General features: G+C 42.2%; 2 protein-coding genes across 3 annotated transcripts; both read right to left on the bottom strand.

The window, feature by feature from the left end:
• Nucleotides 1–13: 13 nt before the first annotated feature.
• galnt3 (UDP-N-acetyl-alpha-D-galactosamine:polypeptide N-acetylgalactosaminyltransferase 3 (GalNAc-T3)) lies at nt 14–8046 on the bottom strand. 2 transcript variants are annotated; one of them, XM_047600274.1, is made up of 12 exons: nt 7861–8046; nt 7059–7379; nt 6226–6765; nt 5426–5598; nt 4776–4925; nt 4427–4661; nt 4223–4340; nt 3915–4115; nt 1840–1971; nt 1585–1686; nt 1341–1493; nt 14–1251 (listed from the first exon to the last, which is right to left on the bottom strand). In XM_047600274.1, exons 3-12 carry the CDS (start codon nt 6720–6722, stop codon nt 1138–1140), a joined length of 1875 nt encoding a protein of 624 aa, XP_047456230.1. In that variant the 5' UTR covers nt 6723–6765; nt 7059–7379; nt 7861–8046; the 3' UTR covers nt 14–1137. The 2 variants fall into 2 exon arrangements, with proteins under 2 accessions (XP_047456230.1, XP_047456231.1); XM_047600275.1 differs by lacking the exon at nt 7861–8046 and adding an exon at nt 7667–7817.
• Nucleotides 8047–8264: 218 nt separating this feature from the next.
• Nucleotides 8265–18733, bottom strand: ttc21b (tetratricopeptide repeat domain 21B). The gene is made up of 29 exons (XM_047600268.1): nt 18570–18733; nt 18140–18269; nt 17950–18060; nt 17686–17852; nt 17463–17585; nt 17070–17227; nt 16410–16494; nt 16169–16267; nt 15859–16054; nt 15677–15774; nt 15340–15540; nt 15000–15129; nt 14766–14923; nt 14151–14375; nt 13796–14034; nt 13304–13376; nt 12092–12202; nt 11870–12008; nt 11480–11586; nt 11060–11248; nt 10726–10836; nt 10553–10634; nt 10304–10454; nt 10062–10223; nt 9783–9978; nt 9285–9509; nt 9040–9160; nt 8890–8957; nt 8265–8810 (listed from the first exon to the last, which is right to left on the bottom strand). Exons 1-29 carry the CDS (start codon nt 18591–18593, stop codon nt 8733–8735), a joined length of 3957 nt encoding a protein of 1318 aa, XP_047456224.1. The 5' UTR covers nt 18594–18733; the 3' UTR covers nt 8265–8732.
• Nucleotides 18734–21414: the final 2681 nt, after the last annotated feature.

The raw sequence follows: 21414 nt of genomic DNA, 5'->3' as shown, positions 1-21414 counted from the left end.
AAACAAAAGTGTCTCTCAATGATACCCAAATGAATTTATTGAGCTCAAAATAACACATCTTTACACCAAGGCACTCATTACGATTTCCATTTAAGGAAAACAAGCACATTTGACCTGTTCTTCACCCAGAGACAAGGTAAATAACAGTATTCCACATCCATCTAAACACCAGTGCCTGCACCAGAAATTCACCTGTGGACTCCTGCTCAGATGTGGAAGGAGAGTTTCAGGCATTTGAGTTCCCTGGGGGCAATAATTTCAAGTTCCCTTTTAAAATCACCACAGCTTAGATTTTTTTTCCTTTTCTAATAATTACATAGAGACTTTAAGAATAATACAACTCAAACTGTGTTTGACTATCTGTACATAATACAGATTTAAGACCCAACTTGCTTTCCCTCATCATTAAAAAATAAAAATGCTATTCAGTCATTCTTTCTTGTCAATGTCTCCTCATATTGAAAAAGTTTGAAAAAGACTGACTTTTAAAAAAAAAATACTTAAGGAAATAATTTAAGTGTATCTACTACCCTTTTAATCACAGTATTGTAGAAGCCCAAGTTCTGCATCGAAAGAAAAGCAAAATTGCATTGAAGGCACTGGGGTGGTAGCAAATAAAAGGTTATTCATTCCCGGCAAAAAAAGGAAGTCTGTTTTAGGTCTTCATTGCCCTTTCTTTGGTGCACAACATTAGGATTTTTTTTTTATGTGTGATTTTTTAGCTTAATGTAGAAGACTACTCTATTTTTTTGTTCATATACAGTATCTCCTCACTAAAAAATATTCTTTGTTGGCTTTAAATTGCCAATACTGCACGTTTTGGTTGTGAAGACTTAAGAGTGGTGAAAGCATCTCTAGCACAAACGAAGCACTTGTCAAGACAATGCATCTTCACTGTCCCAAGACTACCCTGCTCAGTTCCAGCAGTCACAAACTATGGTTTCTTCCAAAGCAGCAGAACTTCAGTCCCTCTATGTAAAAAATAAATTATAACTCAGTGTTATCAATAATCTAAAAAAACAGACAAACAAACAAAGGATATCTGCATACATCTGGACTGCATACAGTATCGTATACTTGTGTTCTAGTATGCCGAGGCACACAGAGGAGCTATTTATAAAGTGGTATTTCGCTCATTCAGACAAAGGCCCAGTGCTGGTATCTGTCTGAGGGGTTGCAGAGTGCCAGAGAAGGATGCTCATGACGAGCACTCAGACACATGTTCCATCCTGGGATGTAGAATAATTGGTTCTATATCAAGAGGAGAGCAAACCATTACTACAACAGAAAAGTGAAAGATAAAGCATGCACCTGGTACGTATTTTTGAGGCCAAACTCACATCTTTCAGTTCCCATTTTTGCTCTGCCCCGACAAACGTGTTCCTGCCTTTATACTGGCAGTCGTCCAGCTTCACCGCCGCCACTGCCCCATGCAAACACAGCTCCTTTTGAATGTTGTGTCTAATTTCGTAATGTGTGGAGTACTCAAAATACTGGAGCACAGAAGACATGTAAGCATGCGGTTAAAGTGTGACTCACGTCTGTTTTGTCAACAAGAGAGAGGAGGTACATTTCCTTACTGACCTGGTTTCCTCCTAGACCGTGACACGGATACATGATCAGCTGCTTCCCCCCCTCGTTGTTCTCACCAGCGTCCAGACACGAATCCTTGCCTATATTTTTCACCTACAGAAAACGAGACGGGAAGGAGAGAGCGGCGAGAGGAAACAAAATGAAAGCCCCTCTGGAGATCCTAAGTGGAAACCCACAGCGGCTAGACGGAGCTGTGAGGTTTGGAAAGAGGAGAGCTGGTGGTGGTGGTGGTGTGTGTGATCTTACTGAGCCAAAGCGCAGTGGGTTGAGATCGGGCATGAAGACTTCTGGATAAATGTTCGTCAAATACCAGGAGAAGCTCTTGCACTGCAGCCGTGCTCGGAGGTCCATGCGTTTGGAGATGTCTCCAAAAGTCCTCTGTTACGACGGTGACAGACAAGAAAGCAGAGCATTTTCTCTACTTATTCAAAGCACATGGCAATTTCGCAAGGCTCAGCTACAAAACAATTGGCTCAACCTTCATTTTTTTTTTTTTTTATGCTCTTTTATGGCTGTAAGAAAAGAGGTCTTTTCAAAACAAGTCTAATTTTATGAGTAACACCAATAAAAACACGTTGCTAATGTTAAACCAAGAATCGTTAGGGCGTACTTTACAACTAACCATGGTAGTATGCTGGTGTTTAACTGGTTGAGCAAGTCTGCATGGGCAAGACTGGCATGGTGCACCCAAACTTAAAATTGAAATTACTATATACATGTACACCGATCAGCCACAACATTAAAACCATTGACTGGAGTAAGTAAAGGACATTGATCATCTTGTAACAATACAATGTTCTGCTGGGAAACATTTGGAGCTGGAATTCATGTGGACATGTACCACCCACCTAGACTAGAACCAGACAACCCCACCCCACAGCAATGACACTCCTTGACAGCCATCCAAACAGGACACAGCCTGACACAGGCACACACACACACGCAAAAACAGTTAAGGAACAACTGAAACATCATGAACAGCACAAAGTGTTGACCTGGTCTCCAAATTCCCTAAACTTAGCATCTGTGGGATGCACTTGAATAAGCCTGATCCACAGAGACCCCGCCTTTCAACCCACAGGACCCAAAGGCCCCCACTAACAACACAGGACAAGCTCAAAAGGCTCATGTCAATTTTCTGATGAGGCAAAACTGTTTTGGAGGCACAAGAGAGACCTACACAATATTAGGAAGTTGGTCATAATGTTGTGCCTGATCGGCATGCCTGATACATAAAACAAATAAAAATAAACTCAAAAGAAAAAAAAGTTCCTCCCTGCTTTGATCATCACCACCACATTTCTGAAGCCGGTGAATGTGTCCCAGTGCTCTAATGGCTCGTTGTTAAATTAGTTGCAGACAGGCATTTGATCGCTGTTCCTTTCAAACTGAAGCATAACAGCACATTTAAAAGGATTTGCAGGCACCTCATGCTCTTAAATAATGAGGGTCCTCACTAGAATGAGGAGGATTCGCTTCACGCTCGCGCATGCTGATAGCTACTACAGTGGGCTCTGTGAAACCGTCGATGACAGTGCGTCTGTTTGAAGCCAGCGGGAGAGGTCTGGCCTTCTCTGTGAGATATAGCCCAGAGGGAAATGTTTATGGCACCTACGGGACCACATGTTGAGAAATGCTGCGAGGCCGTGTCATTTACCAGAGCCGACTTCCTCTGAGCCCCCTTTTCCCTCTGTCGGATAACAGCTTTCGCGCTTTAATAGCTGATCATTTCCCTCCCCATTTCAAAGCATGTGTTCCAATTACACACAGTTCATGCACTGAGAATTACAATACTAAAATGTTATGTTTCTCCTGGTGAGTGTAACACGGTGCTTTTCCCTTGGGATCCTGTTAAGGATGATTAGATGATTAGAGTTATTGCTTGTTGCATGCAGTTAGATTTACTCTAATGTATTAAGGGGGGGTCATGAGCGGCCTTAAAAACAGCTGCAACAGTAAAATAATGCTAAAGAGCAATCTGATGCTCATTCAGAATCAGTGAATTTAACATTTTAGCCTTTTTTTTTCTAGATGGACTGGGTTTATAAATGTGTTTTGCAGAGGGGAGAAGTGTTGGTTAACATGCTGTCCCATCCCATCACTTTTTACCTACTGCTGTTGGCTACGCTAGTTAGGTGTCTTCTTGTTGGTTGCTAGTTGCTAGCTGACTGCTAGCCTGCTGATCGGTTTTTCAGTTGGACTGGGCTTCTAAATGTGTTTTGCCTCGGGTCTTGGCACGAGGGACTGTAACATCTCATCCTGTGTAATAATGAATTGACAGAACAATTTCAGAGGCACATCAGAGTCAGATGTGTACATACGTCTTTTGAGATCTGTGCAGCTTGCTGGTTACGGCGGTAGAAGATCTCCTTGTAGTCATCCATCCAGACCTCAGCCAGCCGCACCTGGTTGCGAGCAATAACTTGTGTGCCCTTGGGAAAGGTGTGGGGGCTTTTCGTTCGGAAAACATGACCAACGATGGAGCAGGGGATGATCTCCAGCTGTCCACCGCACTGCCACACCTGCGGGTTAATGGGAGAGAGCAATAGCAGAAGGATAATGACACGTAGTTAGACGTGAAACAATTTTGAACACTGCCATTGTGAAGATAAGATAAATGGCGCCTCACCCTAAATGACATCTCAATATTCTCGCCACCCCAGATTTCCATTTGTTCATCGTAGCTTCCAATATGGTAGAAATAATCTTTTGAGATGGAGAAGAGCCCGCCAGCAAATGTGGGAGTCCTGAGGACAAATTTCATTGCAGATTTTAAATGATTTACGCCATAATTAGCTGATATTCCATCTTCATGCATGACTGTTTTGCTTACTTAATAGGATAGGTTTCATCCTTCCTCCTGCGTTTTTCCTGGTCCGGTAGACTCTCCCAGCCAAAAGACAGACCCCAGTCAAAGTTGCCCCGGTTGTGGTTCTGGCCATATGGGGATGGTTTCATAAACTCAAACGTATTGAGGTCGATAGTGGTTATGTCAGGGCTCACTACTGCAGTGTAGTTCTCAGCTATCCTCGCCAGCAAAGGCTCCAGCCATCCGTTAAAGCATTCACCTGTTAATACATGCACGTAAGACACTGCATCACAGCTCGTTTCTCAACGACAGGCGCCAGCGCGCCTTAGCTTTCAGAAGAGCAAATATGGTAGCATCGGCGCCGCTCACTAACAATGGGCATCCAGAAAGGTGAGCGTGTCACCAGTGGCTACGGAGGCACCCAGCAGCCGAGCAGTTATGAGGCCTTTCCTCTCTCGTTGGCGGACCACGCGCACAATGTTCAGCTGCTTCAGATACTCATCCAGCTCATCCTTCAGCACATCTGAAAGTGTGGGATAGCCATTAGACAGAGATACAGTGACAGTCTGCTTTTGCTAGCAATCAAGGTGTCACATAAACAAAAGAAAAAGACAAAGCTGCCCTTCTGTCTTCCACAGGACTGGCGCTCAAGGGACCAGTCGTAAAGCAGAGCTCTAATTGAGGCCAGTTCCCAACAAATCATAGAGTTTTAAGAGTCAGATGGACTTTATTCCCATAAACCACCGCCCTCTCCAGTATTTTCTCTCCTTCTTCCTTCTAATCTATTTACAAGAGTTAACTCTGACTCATCTCTAAGCACAACCACTTCTAATTCCTCTTAGGAAAGTATTCACTAGCAGCCCCTTCACTTCCTGTTGTAACCCACTTCATGGGCCACAGACGGTGCAGGGAGCTCCTCTCTGCATGTCTCATGGCTCACAAAGAGCTGCCCACCCAACATGCTGCATGAAATCAAACCCAAAAGTGAGCAGGGCGGTCCTCAAGGACCCTATTGAGTCTTACCATCCACGCTGGCGTCGTCCACCAGGATGATCTCCTTGAGGAGAATAGCAGGGGAGGTGTGCAGGACACTGTATACCGTTCTGAGCAGAGTGCTCCAAGCCTCATTGTGAAACACAATTATCACGCTGGTGGTCGGCAAGGGGGGGCACCGCTTGAAGGTTTGCTCAATGCATCTGAATCAAGATGGGAAAAAAAAGAGCACAAAGATCTGACTATCCTGGTTAGTTCCTGAGCAGCACAATAGTCTAGTTATTACATCTGCAGGCTTTCCCCTGTGGGGAGTCCATTTCAGCTGTGACACTGCATGTGTGGCGGCCTTTGAAATACCTGCCATATTAGAGTGGGAGAGACTTTGTTCTTCACCCAGTACGTGGACAAGCATAATGTCTGCGCTGTGTCCTCACTATATACTGACATGTACTTGGACGACCGTGCACTTGGACATACTGCAATTTGCCAAACAAAACGGTGCTTCTCCCCAAATACGGCCACAATAATTGGGCAGGCATGCTGAAACAAAGTCTCAGTCAGAGTAATCATCTCTGCGGTTTCTTTTCCTTGGTCTCAAAAGGCAAGTATGACAAATCTGTTTGGGTTACACGGTCAGAGTTACACCACTTCACCTACATTACAATAATATACGTGAGTGGCACTTCAACTTATGTTTTAGGCCAAGACATCAATTCATGCAGCACTGTTTACAGCACTAAAGCTGCATTGGCATCCACTAGGTGGTGCAATTACATATATATTTTTTAAATCAAAACCAAGTCGATCAGAAGTATAGAGGCTGTACATACTCTGGCGGTCTTGTGTCTGCACCCAGGTCTCTGCTTAAGGAGATGCGGTCACTTGCATATAAGTTAAAGCAGTGTTTCTCTTCACCCCTCTCCTTCTCTTTCTGCTCTTCGGGGCTCAGTGAGTCTGTGTTGAAAGGTTTCCCAGCAGCTCCAGGAGCCAGGGGGTTCTGGGGCGGCCTCTCCAGAGCCGGCCTGAGCTCAGCAGCGGTATAGTGACCTGGCAGACAGGCCGCGCCGTCCGCTTTGTCCTGCTGACGTATGGGGGCTCTGATCTGCATCTTTGGCATCACATCTCTTAAGTTATTGACAGCTCCCATCACCATATCCAGCATGGTATCCCGCTTCACCGCCATCTCCTTTAGCCACGGGTCCTCCGGTTCGCTCTGGCTTCCCACTTCCCATTGTATCAAGAACACAAACGTGACAAAGACTAGGGCAACTATCACCAGTTTAAGTGGGTGCAATCGCCTTCGGAGCACTCTGCGAAGAACTGTCATTCTTCTTGAATGGAGAGAAGGCAGACTTGGCACTGAGGCTCAGCTGCAAAAAAAAAAAAAAAAGAAAAAAAATGATGTTTAACTACAAATATTGCTGTGATTATAAAATTTAAGACACTTGAGAAACACAAGGAACTCTGTTATTGCTCTCTATGTCACAACATTCTAAAATTTGACAAAGTTAATTTCCTTAGGTATTTAAAATAAAAGTGTGTGGCAGTTCCTACAGAATCTCAAAGCCCTCTGCTGCAATCTTCAAATCACATATTTCAAATCGCCTTCTGAAATCAGCAGACAACCTCGATCCCGGATTCCTCCAGAGAAAAGTCCACGTACCATGAGTCGCTGAACTACAGGTTAAGGTTGGCAAAGTCCTCTGAATTCAACGACTGGCATCCTGCTTCAATTGGATACCGTCTGCCGGTTGCTTGAACTCCAAAATCAACTTTTTGCGGAGGGGAAAAACTACTAAAATAAAGGATAATAATACTAAAAAGATTTGCTCGGTGTTCAGACCGCACTAAACTTCCGTCTCGTTGGATCCAGGTGTGCTCCTCACAGGTAGAGGACGGTGACGCACTGGTGCGCTTGCGCAGAAGGGAGTTAGGAGGGGACTCCTGCGCGTCAAAATTACACATCCACAGTCAAAAGCCATACCTGAAATATGAATGAGAAAAAGCGGCCATTACGATTAAGACATGGTACCAGCTCAGTTTGAGAACATTTAAAAAAGTAAAATTAACCAATAAACAGACAAATAGATTAATCTCTTCGGAATTAAACTCTTCATAAACAGGTTCTGCGGTTAGTTCGCCTTGTGGGCTGTGGGAGAGTGTTCTCTCAGGAGTTGCTCAGCCAATAATGGTGTCATTAATAGGATTTGTTCAACTGGTCATTCACTGGGACAGTTGCTGGGTTACAAATAAAGCAGGAACGCGACATACCCCACCACATCCAATCAGGTCTCCGAAGGGGAAAAAACACATCTTGCACCTAAACCTACGAACACTTAAGTGAAAAACGCACATGGTCCAATTTGGAAACGTTACGCGTCCCTTCCTGCGAGCAAGCGAAAAATTAATTTGAGCTTTCGTTTCCAGTGAAAATAAAAAAAAAAGTTGTAAAAGCTGACGCTCACCACCGCCGCGCTCCGCAGATCGTCTAATCCTTGAAATGTCCCGGGTTTCCAACAACGGATGGTGCTCATGAAGAGTTGGATGCGTTCATGGATCAAAGACGTGGACTCTTTACCCGCAGGGATCCTGCTCTGGTGCCCAGTTTGAAGTCTCTCTGCCTTTGACTCGCACAGTGACTCCATCTGTAGCGACTGAGTGTTACACCACGGCAGGCATCCACTTTACTGTGTCCATTAAAATGCTTACTGTGTCCTACATTTAGTTCCAGCCACGCTTCTACCTGTTTGTATGTGTGGACAGCGATGTTGTAAACTGCATTTTCAGAATGTGCGTGCATCCAACCAGGAGGGTGTATTTTTAAATAAACCACGAGGTTTAAAATGGGTAGAATAATCACCATAGATCATAGTATCTAAATATCTTTATTTTTCAAGAGAGTATCTACATTTATAATAGTCATCAAAAACAACGCTTTAACCTTAAATTAACAATAGGAAAACTTAACCAGACAAAAAAAAAAAAGAAAAAGAAAGATATTTCCACTTTGTAATACATAAATGTTGAATATTCTTCTGCAAGAGCTCCTTTTCGTTCGCAGGAAACTTCACAGGCGTTTAGTAGCGTCTGGCTTTGTGAGGAAAGAAAAAAAAAAACTTAAAATTATGCAGGTGCCTCAATGTTTTCTCTGCGGATTGCCAGAAACCACTATTCATATGCTCAAAAAAAATGTACATAGCCATGTGTTTGAGGGGATTCCCCCAGAAATCAGAGAAATGACTGCACATTTTTAACTTGTCAGAAGAATCCCAACAATAACCCATTTCATTTCGGAAGAATTCGTATGTCTGTCTTTGGCAAAAACCCAGTTCCAAAACTAAGACCTCAGAGCAGCACGAGCTTTGTCCAAGATGTCCTTCCTTATTCTTGGATAATTTGGATGAGCAGCCAGAACCTGAGGACGAAAATGAGGGGGTTAACAGGATACAGTCATATCGTAGATAGTGAAAGACAAACATCCACAGGCATCTCACCTTATGACACACATCTATGGCGTCAACATGCCTCTTCGCTTTTAAGTAGTTGAAAGCAAGCTTGTATCCTGAGATAAAAGCAGAGTTTAGGTAAATAATTCTCTTCAGTCCTTATAAAAACGCATTAACATGTGTTTTGGGTTGACGCACCGATGGTCGGGTTAGTCCGATTTCCATATTTCCAAGCCATTTCATAGTGGAGTGCTGCATCACGGAATGACTGCTCCTTTTCCATTATGTAGCCCCGATATTCGTAAGCTTTACAGCATGACTGGAAAAAAAGAAAACAAAAATCCGTTAGCTTCTTGCATGGTATAAAGAAAATATGTGTATGTGTGAATATACTGAACTGTTTTGGATTTATATTTCAACCACAAAAATATTTTCTGGTTGACCTTATTGTGATTGAGGCATCTCTCCAACAGCTCAACGGCCATGTCGTACTTCCCCGAGTGGATGTAGATGTCTGCCAGTAGCAGCCAGCTCTTCTCAAACTCATCGGCGTCAATGATGCTCCAGTTCATCTTAGCTATGCGCTTGAGCTGGTTCCGGGCTCGAGGAGTTTGCTTTAGCATCATGTAAGCTGTTGCCATGGCCAAAAGTGCTGGCACGTGGTCTTTCTGAATTGATTGAACCAAAGGAAGAATCTGACAATATCACTTTACCATTTCATTTGTGTCCACCGAAACCATACATGCACAAAGCTCAACTATGAGCGATGATATACGCTGATCTTAATATATTCAATTTCAACCTAGTACAGTGAAATGTGCCTTTCAGAACCAAATGGTATTCCTGATATTAAGGGGGAGAGAAGTAATGCACAGCTCTCAGTGTGGTCATATTTGCACAAGAGTGATGTAACTTGTGTGCACCATCTGGAGTTTACTTACCTCATTGTTTGCAATCTCTGTGAAAACAGTGAGGGCTTTCTCTACATTGGCCTTCTGTTTGGTCGCCAGAAAGCAGTAGTTCTCCAGGATGCGAAGCTGTATGTGTCCGCCTGCTGTTTGCGGCTTTAACTCCTTAAGCAGCTTCTCGGCTGTTCGCACAGCAAGCTGCTCTGACTCCTGCTTCTCTGTGGAGTTCCTGAAGCGTGATAGCGTTAAAGCGTTACAGGCAAGACCGTGAGAAGTGACACTTTTCAAGTGGAGAACGTAAAGTCCGCTCACCCAATTTCCCCATCTAAAGTCTCAAACGCTTCTCCTCCTATTATGTCGTTGTCTGGGTTTAGGTAGATTTCTATCATGTTATACACTGCGTTCTGGCCCCAGTCGTTGTCTTTCCGTGCCTTGTTAAAGTGTCGAAGAGCCTCGTTAGGTTCTCCCGTGTACCTGAGCGGGAAACACAACGTTAGTCAATAATCCTGAAACAACTGTCCCTTAAATGTTGGTGGGAAGCTCGTTAAACTCACCAAAGATAAAGCCCTTTGCAGTAGTTAAACCCAGGATCAAATTTAGTTCTAGAAGAATTTTTTTCTGCCATGTCAAGAAATTTTGGGACCTCATCCAACTCCCCTGCCCTCCTCAGCAAGTCAATAAGACGAGATAGAGTTGGGTAGTTGTCTGAACATAAAAGGTGTAAATCATTATCCGTTCAAAGAATATCATATCTTCAATTACATTCACGATTAAAAATGGAGAAATGTGGCCAAGACAAGCACCTGGCTTGCGCTCCAGGAGTTGCTGAAAATGGAAAACTGCCTGTTTATAGTCGTGCTTCCTAAACATAATGTCCGCCATCATCTGAGGATAAACAAGTTTGAGAAATGAGTTATTTGTTTAAATCACAAAAAGGTCACGGTGAGAATTGTGGGAGCAGAATTAATAAACAAACCAGAGTTGCGTCTTCATTAAACTGGTCATTCTTCAAAATCACACTGCATTGCTCCTGGCATGCGTCGGCCTCGTCTAAGGTCAGATACAACCGTGCCAGCTCCAGCATCACCTAAGAACAAGGAGGGAATTCCTTTGACTGAAGATGATAAGACAGCATTCTTGGTACAATGATGTAGATAGCAGATAAATCAGACCTTCTACTTAAATCAAACTATCATCAGCTGAGACCAAAACATTTTGCAAACACAGGGATCAGACTCAAAAAGACACCAATGCTTGTTAACTGCAGCTGCAGTAAGTACACAGAACGTTTTTGATTCGGCTGCACCGACCTTGCGATCTGTCTCACAATACACAAGAGCTTCTTTGTAGAATTTGACTGCTCTCTCATAGCCCCTCTGACTTGTGTAGTGTTTGGCTATCTCAGCGCAGATCTCAGCGGCAAGTTGCCTCTGCATGGGGACAGCGTCAGGCTGCTCCAACTGCACCCGCTTCAGCACCTTGGCCTGTACATCTCGCGCCTACAAACAAGCAAATACAAATTACACAAATAGCATAGATCATCCTCATTTCTATAAATAAGTGCAGAAGAAGACTGATTTCATGTTAGCACATGTCTGTTTTACATAGATAGATAGATGCTTTATATGTCCCGAAGGCCAAAACACAACTAAGTGTTCAGAAAAAAACATTTTGGACAAAAAAAATGTAAACACACGTTGATGAAAAGTGAAACAACTCAGGCAACTTACTCTCTGTAGGGAAAGCAAAGCTTCCTCATTTTTGTCAACTTTATTTTGGATCTTTGCCAACAGCACAAGATAACGGCAATCATCTGAGAGCGCTGGCAGTTCATTCACTGGATAGAAAAAACGTAAAAAACATGGCACAACACAATCAACAACAATCAGTGAGCATCTCTCTCACAGACATAGCAGAGATATGATTTAATTTTGGTCCACAGATCTGCGCTATGTTGTATTACCACGATTAGCATTTGCAAATATTTAATTTGCATCGAGTTGTTACAGAAGCAGTGCTTGTGTCAGCATGCAAACTGTTTCTAGGAATAGAATTCCTGTTTATTGTGGAGCTTGCGTCAGGCGCTCTCCGTGTATGAAATATCGAGACATTTTCAGTACCTGACTCATGAGCCAGCGCTTCATGAAGGACTCTCTCACAGCGCTCATATTGCTTCATCTTCATCAGGAGCTCGGCCAGGTCATAGCGCAGGAAGCCCTGCTGCTCTGTCTTCAGGGCTGCTTCATAGTAATTTATTGCCTGTGTGACAGCAACGTTGGATGAACACAAGCTTCCCTGCGTGGGAACCGTGCTTTGTCTTTAAATAAGAGCACGATACGAACCTTGACGTAATTATGAGTCTTGACCAGAGCTTTCCCAATCTTGCTGGCTAATGCACCATCTTTGGGGTTTTTCTTCAGAGCTTGCTCATAAACCTCAATGGCTTTTTCTGGCTGAGGATAAACACACATGACAAAATGTGGTGTCACAGTTTGTTTCAAGTTTTTGTAAATATTATAAATAGTTGTGGATATGTGGTAAACAGGATGGCGTCTGCTGCATGCTTTAAAACGTAAGATCTGTTGGGGAGACTGAGTGAAGATAAAGTGTTTTACCTATCTCGCCTCATCACAACCAAAGTATGTGTCAACATGACCCACCTCCGGAGAACTCAGCTGCCGTCTATAAAGTCATGTAGGTTGCACTATTTGCTTGTCTTTGCTTTAATGATTTATCTGAGACCAACCCCCACAATATGTCCTTTTCTACTGTCAACAATTACCAAAAACTGTAAGATGAAACTTACAGTAACCTGAATATACCCTGCCCCTGTTAACCAGTGTTTCAAAATTGCAGGTCCAGCAGATATTTCCTCCCCAAGTAGAGAGATGAGACGACTAAATAATCACTTCCTGTGCTGCTAGTGATCCCTTGTGAACTACCGTGAAGGTTTTAAAATGCTAAATTATTTAAATATAATTTATAAGTCCATGAAGAGAGGAAGTACATTTCCGTACTTAATGTTGAGTGAGAGTGCTGAGGAACCTTCTCTGAGACATTTGCTTTTGGATTAGAAAAACCAAGGTCATTGTGCAGCTGTAACAGTGTAATGCTCAACGTTGGTCCTTTTTCAAATTCCACATTCAAGTTCTTTTGCTCTGTCAATCAAAGTATTGTTTTCTGGATTTTCCATGATTCATACAAACTGCATCCACTATGTTTTACCATGCTGCTCTCTGCAGCAAAGTGGGGAGTGCAAGGATGCCCTGTGTTCCTTTAACACACCAATCAAGATAAGAGTTGGTGCAGGCCTTCAATACAGAACATCAAAAAAATATCTGATAAACTTCAAGGATCCTTTTACATGAATGGAAAAAACAGGAATGAGGAAGCATAATAAAACTCAGTGATTGCATGGTGTGTTTTCATTATACCTTTAGTTTAGCAATTTTCTAACGGATTTTAATGACATTTCTAGGGAAAAAAGGTGATTTGGTAAATAAACAAATCGGAAAAAGGAAATATGTCACAGCTGAATCACACGTTCCACCTACTTCTTGAATGTTCATGTAGGCATCGCCGAGCAAGAGATATGTGTGAGTGCTGGGCAGCTTCTCCACCATTTCCCTGCAGAAAAGACAGAACTATCAGATCACATATGGCGTACTTCATTATGCAGACATATGCCTCTGCTAGTCTGTGGTTCAGTCATACTTTACCAAGCTGTCAATGAGAAGTAGCATCAGAGACCAGAGGAAGACTCGAGGCAACTGGAGTACATTTCCTCGTGAATGGCTTCAGTTAAGCATTTATTTAATTTATTTCGAGCTTGTGGTCTCCTAAGTTCTGCTGCAGATTTAACTGCAAAACATGTGGGTGCACTATGGCAGGATATTTTCGCGTTATGTATTTAACAACTTTCAGACATTTCTGTTCAGATAAACATTTGCAGTGCATCAGGTTTCAGAACGAATTCAGATTTTCGGCTACTATCGTTGATTTCAGAATGCTTTTTTTGTTCATTTAAGTCCACATTTACCGCTCACCTGTAACAGCTTGCGTACAGACGTTTCTCTTTTCTGTGGTTCAGATATATGTCTGCCATTTTCTCCTTGGCTTGGATGTAATAGGGCTGCTCTGGAGTAATGTTTCTGAGCATATTCAGTGCCAGCTCGGTATCTCCGCGCAGCAGGGCCAGGTCCGCGTTAGCAATAGTGACTCGCAGCTCCTCGGGCGTTCCAGAGAATTCATTGATGGCATCCTGCATCACCTTTGCTGCCTCGTGCTGAAATATTAAATCAATTTATAAGTTTATACTTCTCCTGGTTGGATACAGAGGTTAGTGTGTAACCTCAAAGGTATCATATTATAGCCTTGTTACGTCAAGTCTCACTGTGTTACCTGCTCTCCGTTGAGCCACAGGGCCTCAGCTAATTCCAAGAACAAAGAGACACAGTCAGCAGAGCTCAGTTCACTCTTCTTGTTCTTAGACTTGGATGACGATCCAGCTCTGCGGACACCTGGAAGACTCATGGCCATCTGCAAAGTCTGAATGGCCTCCACGAGCTCGCCCGTTTTCTTTTTAGCCTGAGCATTGATCAGGTGATACAGTGGATGGTCTCGAATCTGGAACAGACAACAAATGATCGGTTTGGACAAAGTCCCCCAGTGGACATGCCTCTGACAGAGTCCTTAATTCAAGTGATTAAATAACATTCGCCACAGGATGTCAGTGTAACTCAGCTGAACTCTCACTGAAGAAACTGACACTGATTCTCTACTGCATTTAGTCTTAAACCACTGCAGCTTGAAATGTGCCCAACCCCTCTACGTAATCTTCTATGGAGTATATTTACTGGATAGAACTTTGTTTACCCACATCTTCTGCTATATCTCAACAACTAATATAACTAGTACGCAATGTTACTGATACAGAGCAGCCTTCTCATTTTGCCACACTTCCCCAATGAGAGAGCATAAAATCTTATGTTTGTGTTACGTTGATGGTGTTTTTACCTCAAAGTTATGGCTGAGGCAGAGTTCGAGAGACTGGGAACACAACGTCACATTACCCTGCAACAGATGGATCTGCGCCATTAGCAGATGTGCGTCTGCGTGAGAAGGACACTGTTCCAGGCAGTGGTTCAAACTGCTCTGAGCAGCATCAATGTCACCTGAATGAACATAAAAGTAAAGTCGTTAAAATGGATGTGCTTATTTAATATGTAATATATAGCTCTCAGTACTCACCGGACTGATATCTGACTTTGGCCAGCAGGAAGACAGCTTGAAGGAGACCTGGCACAATCTTGACCACAGTGTCCAACAATGTGGCGCAGTGCTGGAGCTGAGGAGCAGGAGGCTGACCCTGGGCAGGAGGCTAAAACAAGCAGAGTGCAAGTGTTATGTAATAGGGTCGATATGATGAGAAGATGAAGTACACATGTCCCTAATATCAAGATATTAGTAAAATATAAAACACTGTCAATAGTAGAAAAATAAATACATAACTGACTGAGGTTCTACTGCCCCGCCCAGAGTTTACAAAGACATCTGAAGAACAAACACACACCCCGTCCTCTTGTTATACCTTAGCAGGACACAGTGCAAGATACTCTTTGACAATCTCCAACAGGAAGTCAGGATTCAGCTTCTCTAGGTACTCCACGCCCAGAGGCAGACCCTGCAGCGAGGAGAAGTGTGTGTCCACAGCGTCGTTCAGCAAGTTGGTCACTTCTTCTTGGGACCGGTGCTTTTTCGCTCCCAGCACAGCGCGAAGGAACAGTAGCTCCTATTAAGAGAAAACAAAAAAATCTAAATGTGCAAATGAATGAGAATACTAGAGACATACATGAGCAGAAGCTTTCGCTTAATGATAGAATATGATAAGCCTTCTCCTCTAATATATTCCTATTAAAAGATGTTACCCCTGATTTCCCAATAGATTGCTGGATCTCTGTCAGAAACTCCAACTGTTGTTCTGCATCTTCAAGATGTCCCTCTATGAGCTGACATCGGATTATACCTGCATTGGCGAAAAAATATTACGTCTGAAGGTTTCTTGAACAAATATGTATAGACCCAAAAATACTCATTTGAAACATGTTACCAGTCAAAGCTGAAACACTAGTCTGATCCCTGTTGGTAATGGCGGTCTTGTACCACTTCATAGCTTCTTTGATTCTGCCCTGAAGCGTCATCTGGTAGCCTAACTCTGTGGCTAGATCTGAGTCTCCTGATGCCAAAGAAAAGGCTCTTTCCACCATCCTGAATGTCTGCTCAATTACTTTCACATTCCGTGCACACTGTAAGAAAAGAAAAGCATGAAACACCGTAATTCTGCACAAGTCAAAAACCTCTTCCGAATTAAAAAAGGATCAATGTTAAGAATTTAGAAAGAAAACTGGAAATTGTCTTACAACCCGAGTGAATGCTAGAGACATTCTGTAGTAAAGTTCAGGGTTGTGTGGCTCCAGAATATCCAAACTGCTGGTGAGGTTCGACAGCTGTTTTACTGACTGCATAAGGAAATTGAAAAACATAACTGATGAGCACATTGCTACAGCTCCATCATGAATGTAATTATTACATTATTTGTGCTTATTTTTTAGAACTCTTAGGAATTCTAAGTATGAGCATGTGAAAATGTGCACACTTTACCTCAGTAACATCGCCTTCTCTACATAAAGAATGTAGCGCTAACATCCGTAGAGCCTCCAGGTTATTTTTATCTTTCTGTAAAAGCCTGAAACATGACACAAGGAGCTGTGAAACAAAGTCCATCTCCTACACTTAATCAACTTGGATTTCTTATACTGATACTAACAGAATATCCGATACTGCCAGAGCAGTGTGTTGAGCTGCCAGACAAATAAAATTAAAACTAAAAGGAACTCAGAAGGCAGCCGAAGGATGTAAGGAATACATGTACGGCATGCACCCTCCCACTTCCCAACATCACAGTGATGGCACCACAGAGGTTTTGAACTTGCAAGCCAAGTAAACGCTCTTCCTCCTGTTCATGCAACTCCTAGGAATTGTATGTGACCGCAGCACTTTGGCTCAAAGGCCTGTTTATGTTGTCGGGCTGGCTGGGGCCCAGAAGGGCTAGCACAAACAATTGCTTAGTCAGTATGCACTGGTTTTTAGGCATCACGATGGTGTTTCATTTGCACTTGAATGCTAGGCTATTTGTATTGGTGGTGATTAAAAATAGTTTTAAACCTTGAGATCACAGAAACATTGTTACCACCCCTTAAGAGTTATTGAACCCGAGGAAGTGGACTCAAATAGCATTGTATAGAGAGAAATAGAAATTACCTGTGTGCTGCATCAATGGTTTGCTCCCAGTCCTGAAGGGTCAGCAACAGTTTCATTTTCTTGATAAGGGCCGGTATGAACCCAGGGAAACTCACAATGACTTGGTTAACCATCTCCAACGCTCCAGAGTAGTTCTGTCGATACTCATAGTATTGTGCCTGGAACAAATAAAACGTCACTGACAGCGTATGTCTCGTGAAGATTTTAATAAAAGCAAACTGCTATCACCAAGAATGAAATATCCAAAATACAATATTTTAACTAATACTCTATCACCACAAGAGATTAATAACGGTAAGGTCTGTAGAAAATGTGAAAAATGGCAGCATCATAGCATCCGCAGCTGTGGCTGAGGAAGACCCATTCTATACAGAGCTGTAATTCCCATGTTACCTTTCCCATCAGGGCGAAAACATCTGCTCTTTCTTTTAGTCCCTCATCAAAGTATTTTCCAGCCTTCCTGGCGTGTGCGTCTTTGCCCGATGTCACATCTATCCAGGCCTTTAGGATGATCCCCTAAAAATATCACCCTTATCATTCCATGCGCTTCAAGACTTTTCATACAAATATCACTGATGTGCTTTTTTCAATCACGTGACAAAAACACTAATCTCACCTCTCTAGAGCCATTGGAGAGTTTGATCATCCTCTCTGTGTACTCCCTTGCCTTATCATTTCGGCCCAATAGCCAGAGAAAAGTGCCAGCATGATACAGACTCTTGGGAGGTGCACTTTTACGATCCTCCTTGACCTTTGAATCAAGTTCTTGAATAATTTCTCTGTCTGCGAATAGAAAGAAATATTGCTAGAAGATGTGTGTCACGGCCATTAAAAGAGTCAGGGACACGTGGCGTGGATATAAGGAGTCTGATGGCTTTACCTGGGTTTGTTTTCTTTTTCTCTGCATAGACAAGGGCCATTAATGTGCACAGAGACAAATCACGATTATCTCTTAGTGTGTCAAATTCTACAGTGGCTTCTTGGACTTGATCTGAAATAAAATAAGAACAGAAGTGGATGACACTTGTCTTAAAAGAAAATTGCATTGCATTTGATGCTGTTCAGCTCACCTTGCATAAGTGTTGCGTATGCGTGGAAGAAACTGTAGATGGGATCATTGCTGAATTTCCTAAGAGCAGTGGCTGCGGCGGTCACAGCGTGACTGAAGTACTTTTCATAGCAATAGTACTTAATCAAAGCCTGCAAGAAAACATTATCATGCATTTAGAGGCGGTTTATTAAATTAGCGCACAGAGGCAACGCAATACGGACACATTATTTAAAAGAGACGTTTAGAGTCACAATATAAGTTAGCCAGTTAGCTTAACGTCAACAAGGACAGCCGGCAATTACTATTACTGTTAGCTAAGCGTTTCAGGGGCTCTAAAACAACTAGTTCTCTCTATTTAGAGCTAACTAGCATGCTTCTTTGCATTATTTTCGTGTCTCTGTATCCTTCGCCGTCGCCTGGAGCCTCTGTTATTAACCATGCTCGCTTACCAACGCGGTCTCTTCGTCCTCCATTTTGGCTGAAACGCTTTGTGCAAGCTGTCCTGAATTAAAAGACACTGTCGATATTTCGCTGTCTATACAGTAATCATGGAAAAGGGCGATTTTATTATGTTTTTCGCAGTGTTTTCGCCATCTTGGATCAACTCATAGCGTTGCCTGGTAACTTAGGAACCGAGTTGCTGGGAGCATTTTTTTCCCTAAGTTTTGACTTTCAGGTCAGACCTCCCCTCCGGACTTCTATGTTATTCGTCTTTTAGCAGTAATGTAAAATTAAAACATAGTTGATATAATTTTTAACATCTTCACAATGTATGCTTGTTTAAGTCGGCTAGGAGATGACTGGCAAAAGTATATTTTATTACTCAGTCTGGTTTGATGCCTGACAATCTAAACTCAGGGAAACACAGCGTCACTTGACGCAGCCTTTACGATTGAGTCTCGGTTTTTACCTGTAGGCGGCGCAATCATCCTTTTAATACAATTTAATAGCATTCTGCCTCGCTTAATACTGCTTCCACCTAATAACAAGAATAGTCGCCCAATAATCCTAATAATGAAGTAAAATAGAGTACAATTAAAAATGATAACAATAACATGTAAAATTAAATAAGCAATAATATTAATAAAATAAACGTGAGGACTTTGTGTTCAAAACATAGCACATCTGTGACATTTAAATATGGATTCTTAATTTTCTTCCAACTAATCAATACCCATCACCCTATCCCTAGTACAGCTGAAGCAAGGAGAAGAAAAAAAAATCATGTCAAAGGTTAAAATAAGTTTAGCATACTTTGAATATATGGAAATGATGTGAGCCCAGCGGCTTGGACTCACGTGGGCTGGATTGATGTGGCTGGCTTTTTGACGAGCTTGCCCTCTGTTTGCTGCACAATTTATCACCAGTTGTCAAAAGAATTTTAAAGATACAATCAACATAATATCTTTTTGTCATTGTTGTGCAATAGTTTATTTCTAAGTTATATTGCCTTAACAAAACAGTAAGTTCTCAGTCATTGTCACATCTTTACAGTTTACTGTGGGCAGTGGAAACATATTTCTATCCAGCCGATAGTAATTGGTCACCCAATGTTATGCAACACCATGCATTGACTGTGAGGTATGATGTCTACAGTGTCCATGTCAGGGGCAGCCACGGGTGCAACTGTTCCATGAGAGACCTTTCCATGCCTTGTCAGATACTGTTTAGCACTAACTCTGGCACATAATCATTACCCTCTACAGCACACATCAATGGAAGAGTAAATCAGGTTGCTATCGAGCTTTCTGTATGTGCAGCAATGGGGAATGCCTACCACCCCATTGTGCTCACAGTTTTGAGCTATTATCTTTTTTTATTTTTATTTTTTATAGTAATACACACATATTAAATAATACGCAAGTATAAATACTAGTGACTTCTTTGTTTATTTTATCATTACATAAACATACATTACATAAATTAGATGTCAAGTAACACTAATAAGTGTTAGACAATTGAGATGTTGTATGCTACTCAGAAAAGAGCAATAAATACTGCATGTGTTGTTGCACTTCCAAAGAATGCATCTAAAAAACCTATTAGAGGAAGACAGTGGAATATGGACCCTCTGGGATACACTGCTATAGCATTCTAATGGCTATATCCATTGTGGTTTGTACAGACCATTATTGATCAAAGTGCCGTGCCCAATAATACAAGCAGCTCACTTGCTAATGAACACTTTTATTTCTTTTTCCATATGTGCTTCAATTAAAAAAAAAAGAAAATAAAATAAAAAAAAAGTAACTTTAAATTTCACTGCATTGGACTTTAGTTCACAGATGTGAATGTAACACTTGTAAACATACAATGAATATTACATTGACTGTCAGGATTTATTTTTATTTTATGTATTTACATTTTGCAGTAACCATATCATTGTAATATCTGAGGAGACAAAATGGAAGGCAAATTTTTTTTTTCCCACTAGCACGTGTGTGATTTAGGAGCCGAGACAAAAAGGGAGTGCATGTGCAGTTGTCTGTTCGTCTGTGAGTCTGTGTGTCTGTCTATTAGCACAATGGGAAGGTAGGAGGGAACTCACCACTCTCTAATCTAATGGGATTTTCTCCCCATCTTCGTACAGAAAATAAAATTACAGAGCTGTTATGGGTAGCATTCTCAGATTTCTCTGTATGAATGTTTTTATTCGGCGCTCCTCAATGCATACCAGTGGCGAGATCCCGAGCCAAAGACATCCTTTCACATAAAACACGTCCACATACAGTATAACTGTCCTGCCTGTGAGACTCCAGGGGTGGGGACGGCAGACTATCTTCCGACCTTCCACCCTAATGCAGTCTAACAAAGGGGTTTGATGTCATGTTGCTGGGCAACTGGCGCGGAGAATCTGCAGAATCATTCTTGATTTACTGGCCATTAAAATCATAAGGTAATCTGTATCCCACTTGTTGCCGTCAGTGAAGCTGTGTGGTCTACAGTTGTATACCATGAGTCATAATATATCATAAATCCATGGATCCCAAGATTTGTTGCAGAAAATCTTCATGTTTACCATCTGAATAGTTGCCACGCTGGCAAACATTCATTCAGCGTGCCTTTTCTGATGACTGGCCTTTTGAAGAAAACAACACGCGAGCCATAAAGTACTATGAGTGGGTGTGGCGATAATCACATCATCATCGTTAGACAGAATGGCAGGAATAATCAGTGCTTTGCCCCCCACACCCCCACCCTTTCCCCAGAGGTTTCAGCCGCCACAGCAGGCAAAAGTAGTGTTGGACTATAATGAATATTTGGATTGGTATTAATAATTAATAAAATGTTCCA

The sequence above is a fragment of the Mugil cephalus genome, chromosome 12 (genome assembly GCF_022458985.1).
Source record: "Mugil cephalus isolate CIBA_MC_2020 chromosome 12, CIBA_Mcephalus_1.1, whole genome shotgun sequence".
Classification (NCBI taxonomy): Eukaryota; Metazoa; Chordata; class Actinopteri; order Mugiliformes; family Mugilidae; genus Mugil; species Mugil cephalus.
This window is presented reverse-complemented; position numbering and strand designations above follow the sequence as displayed.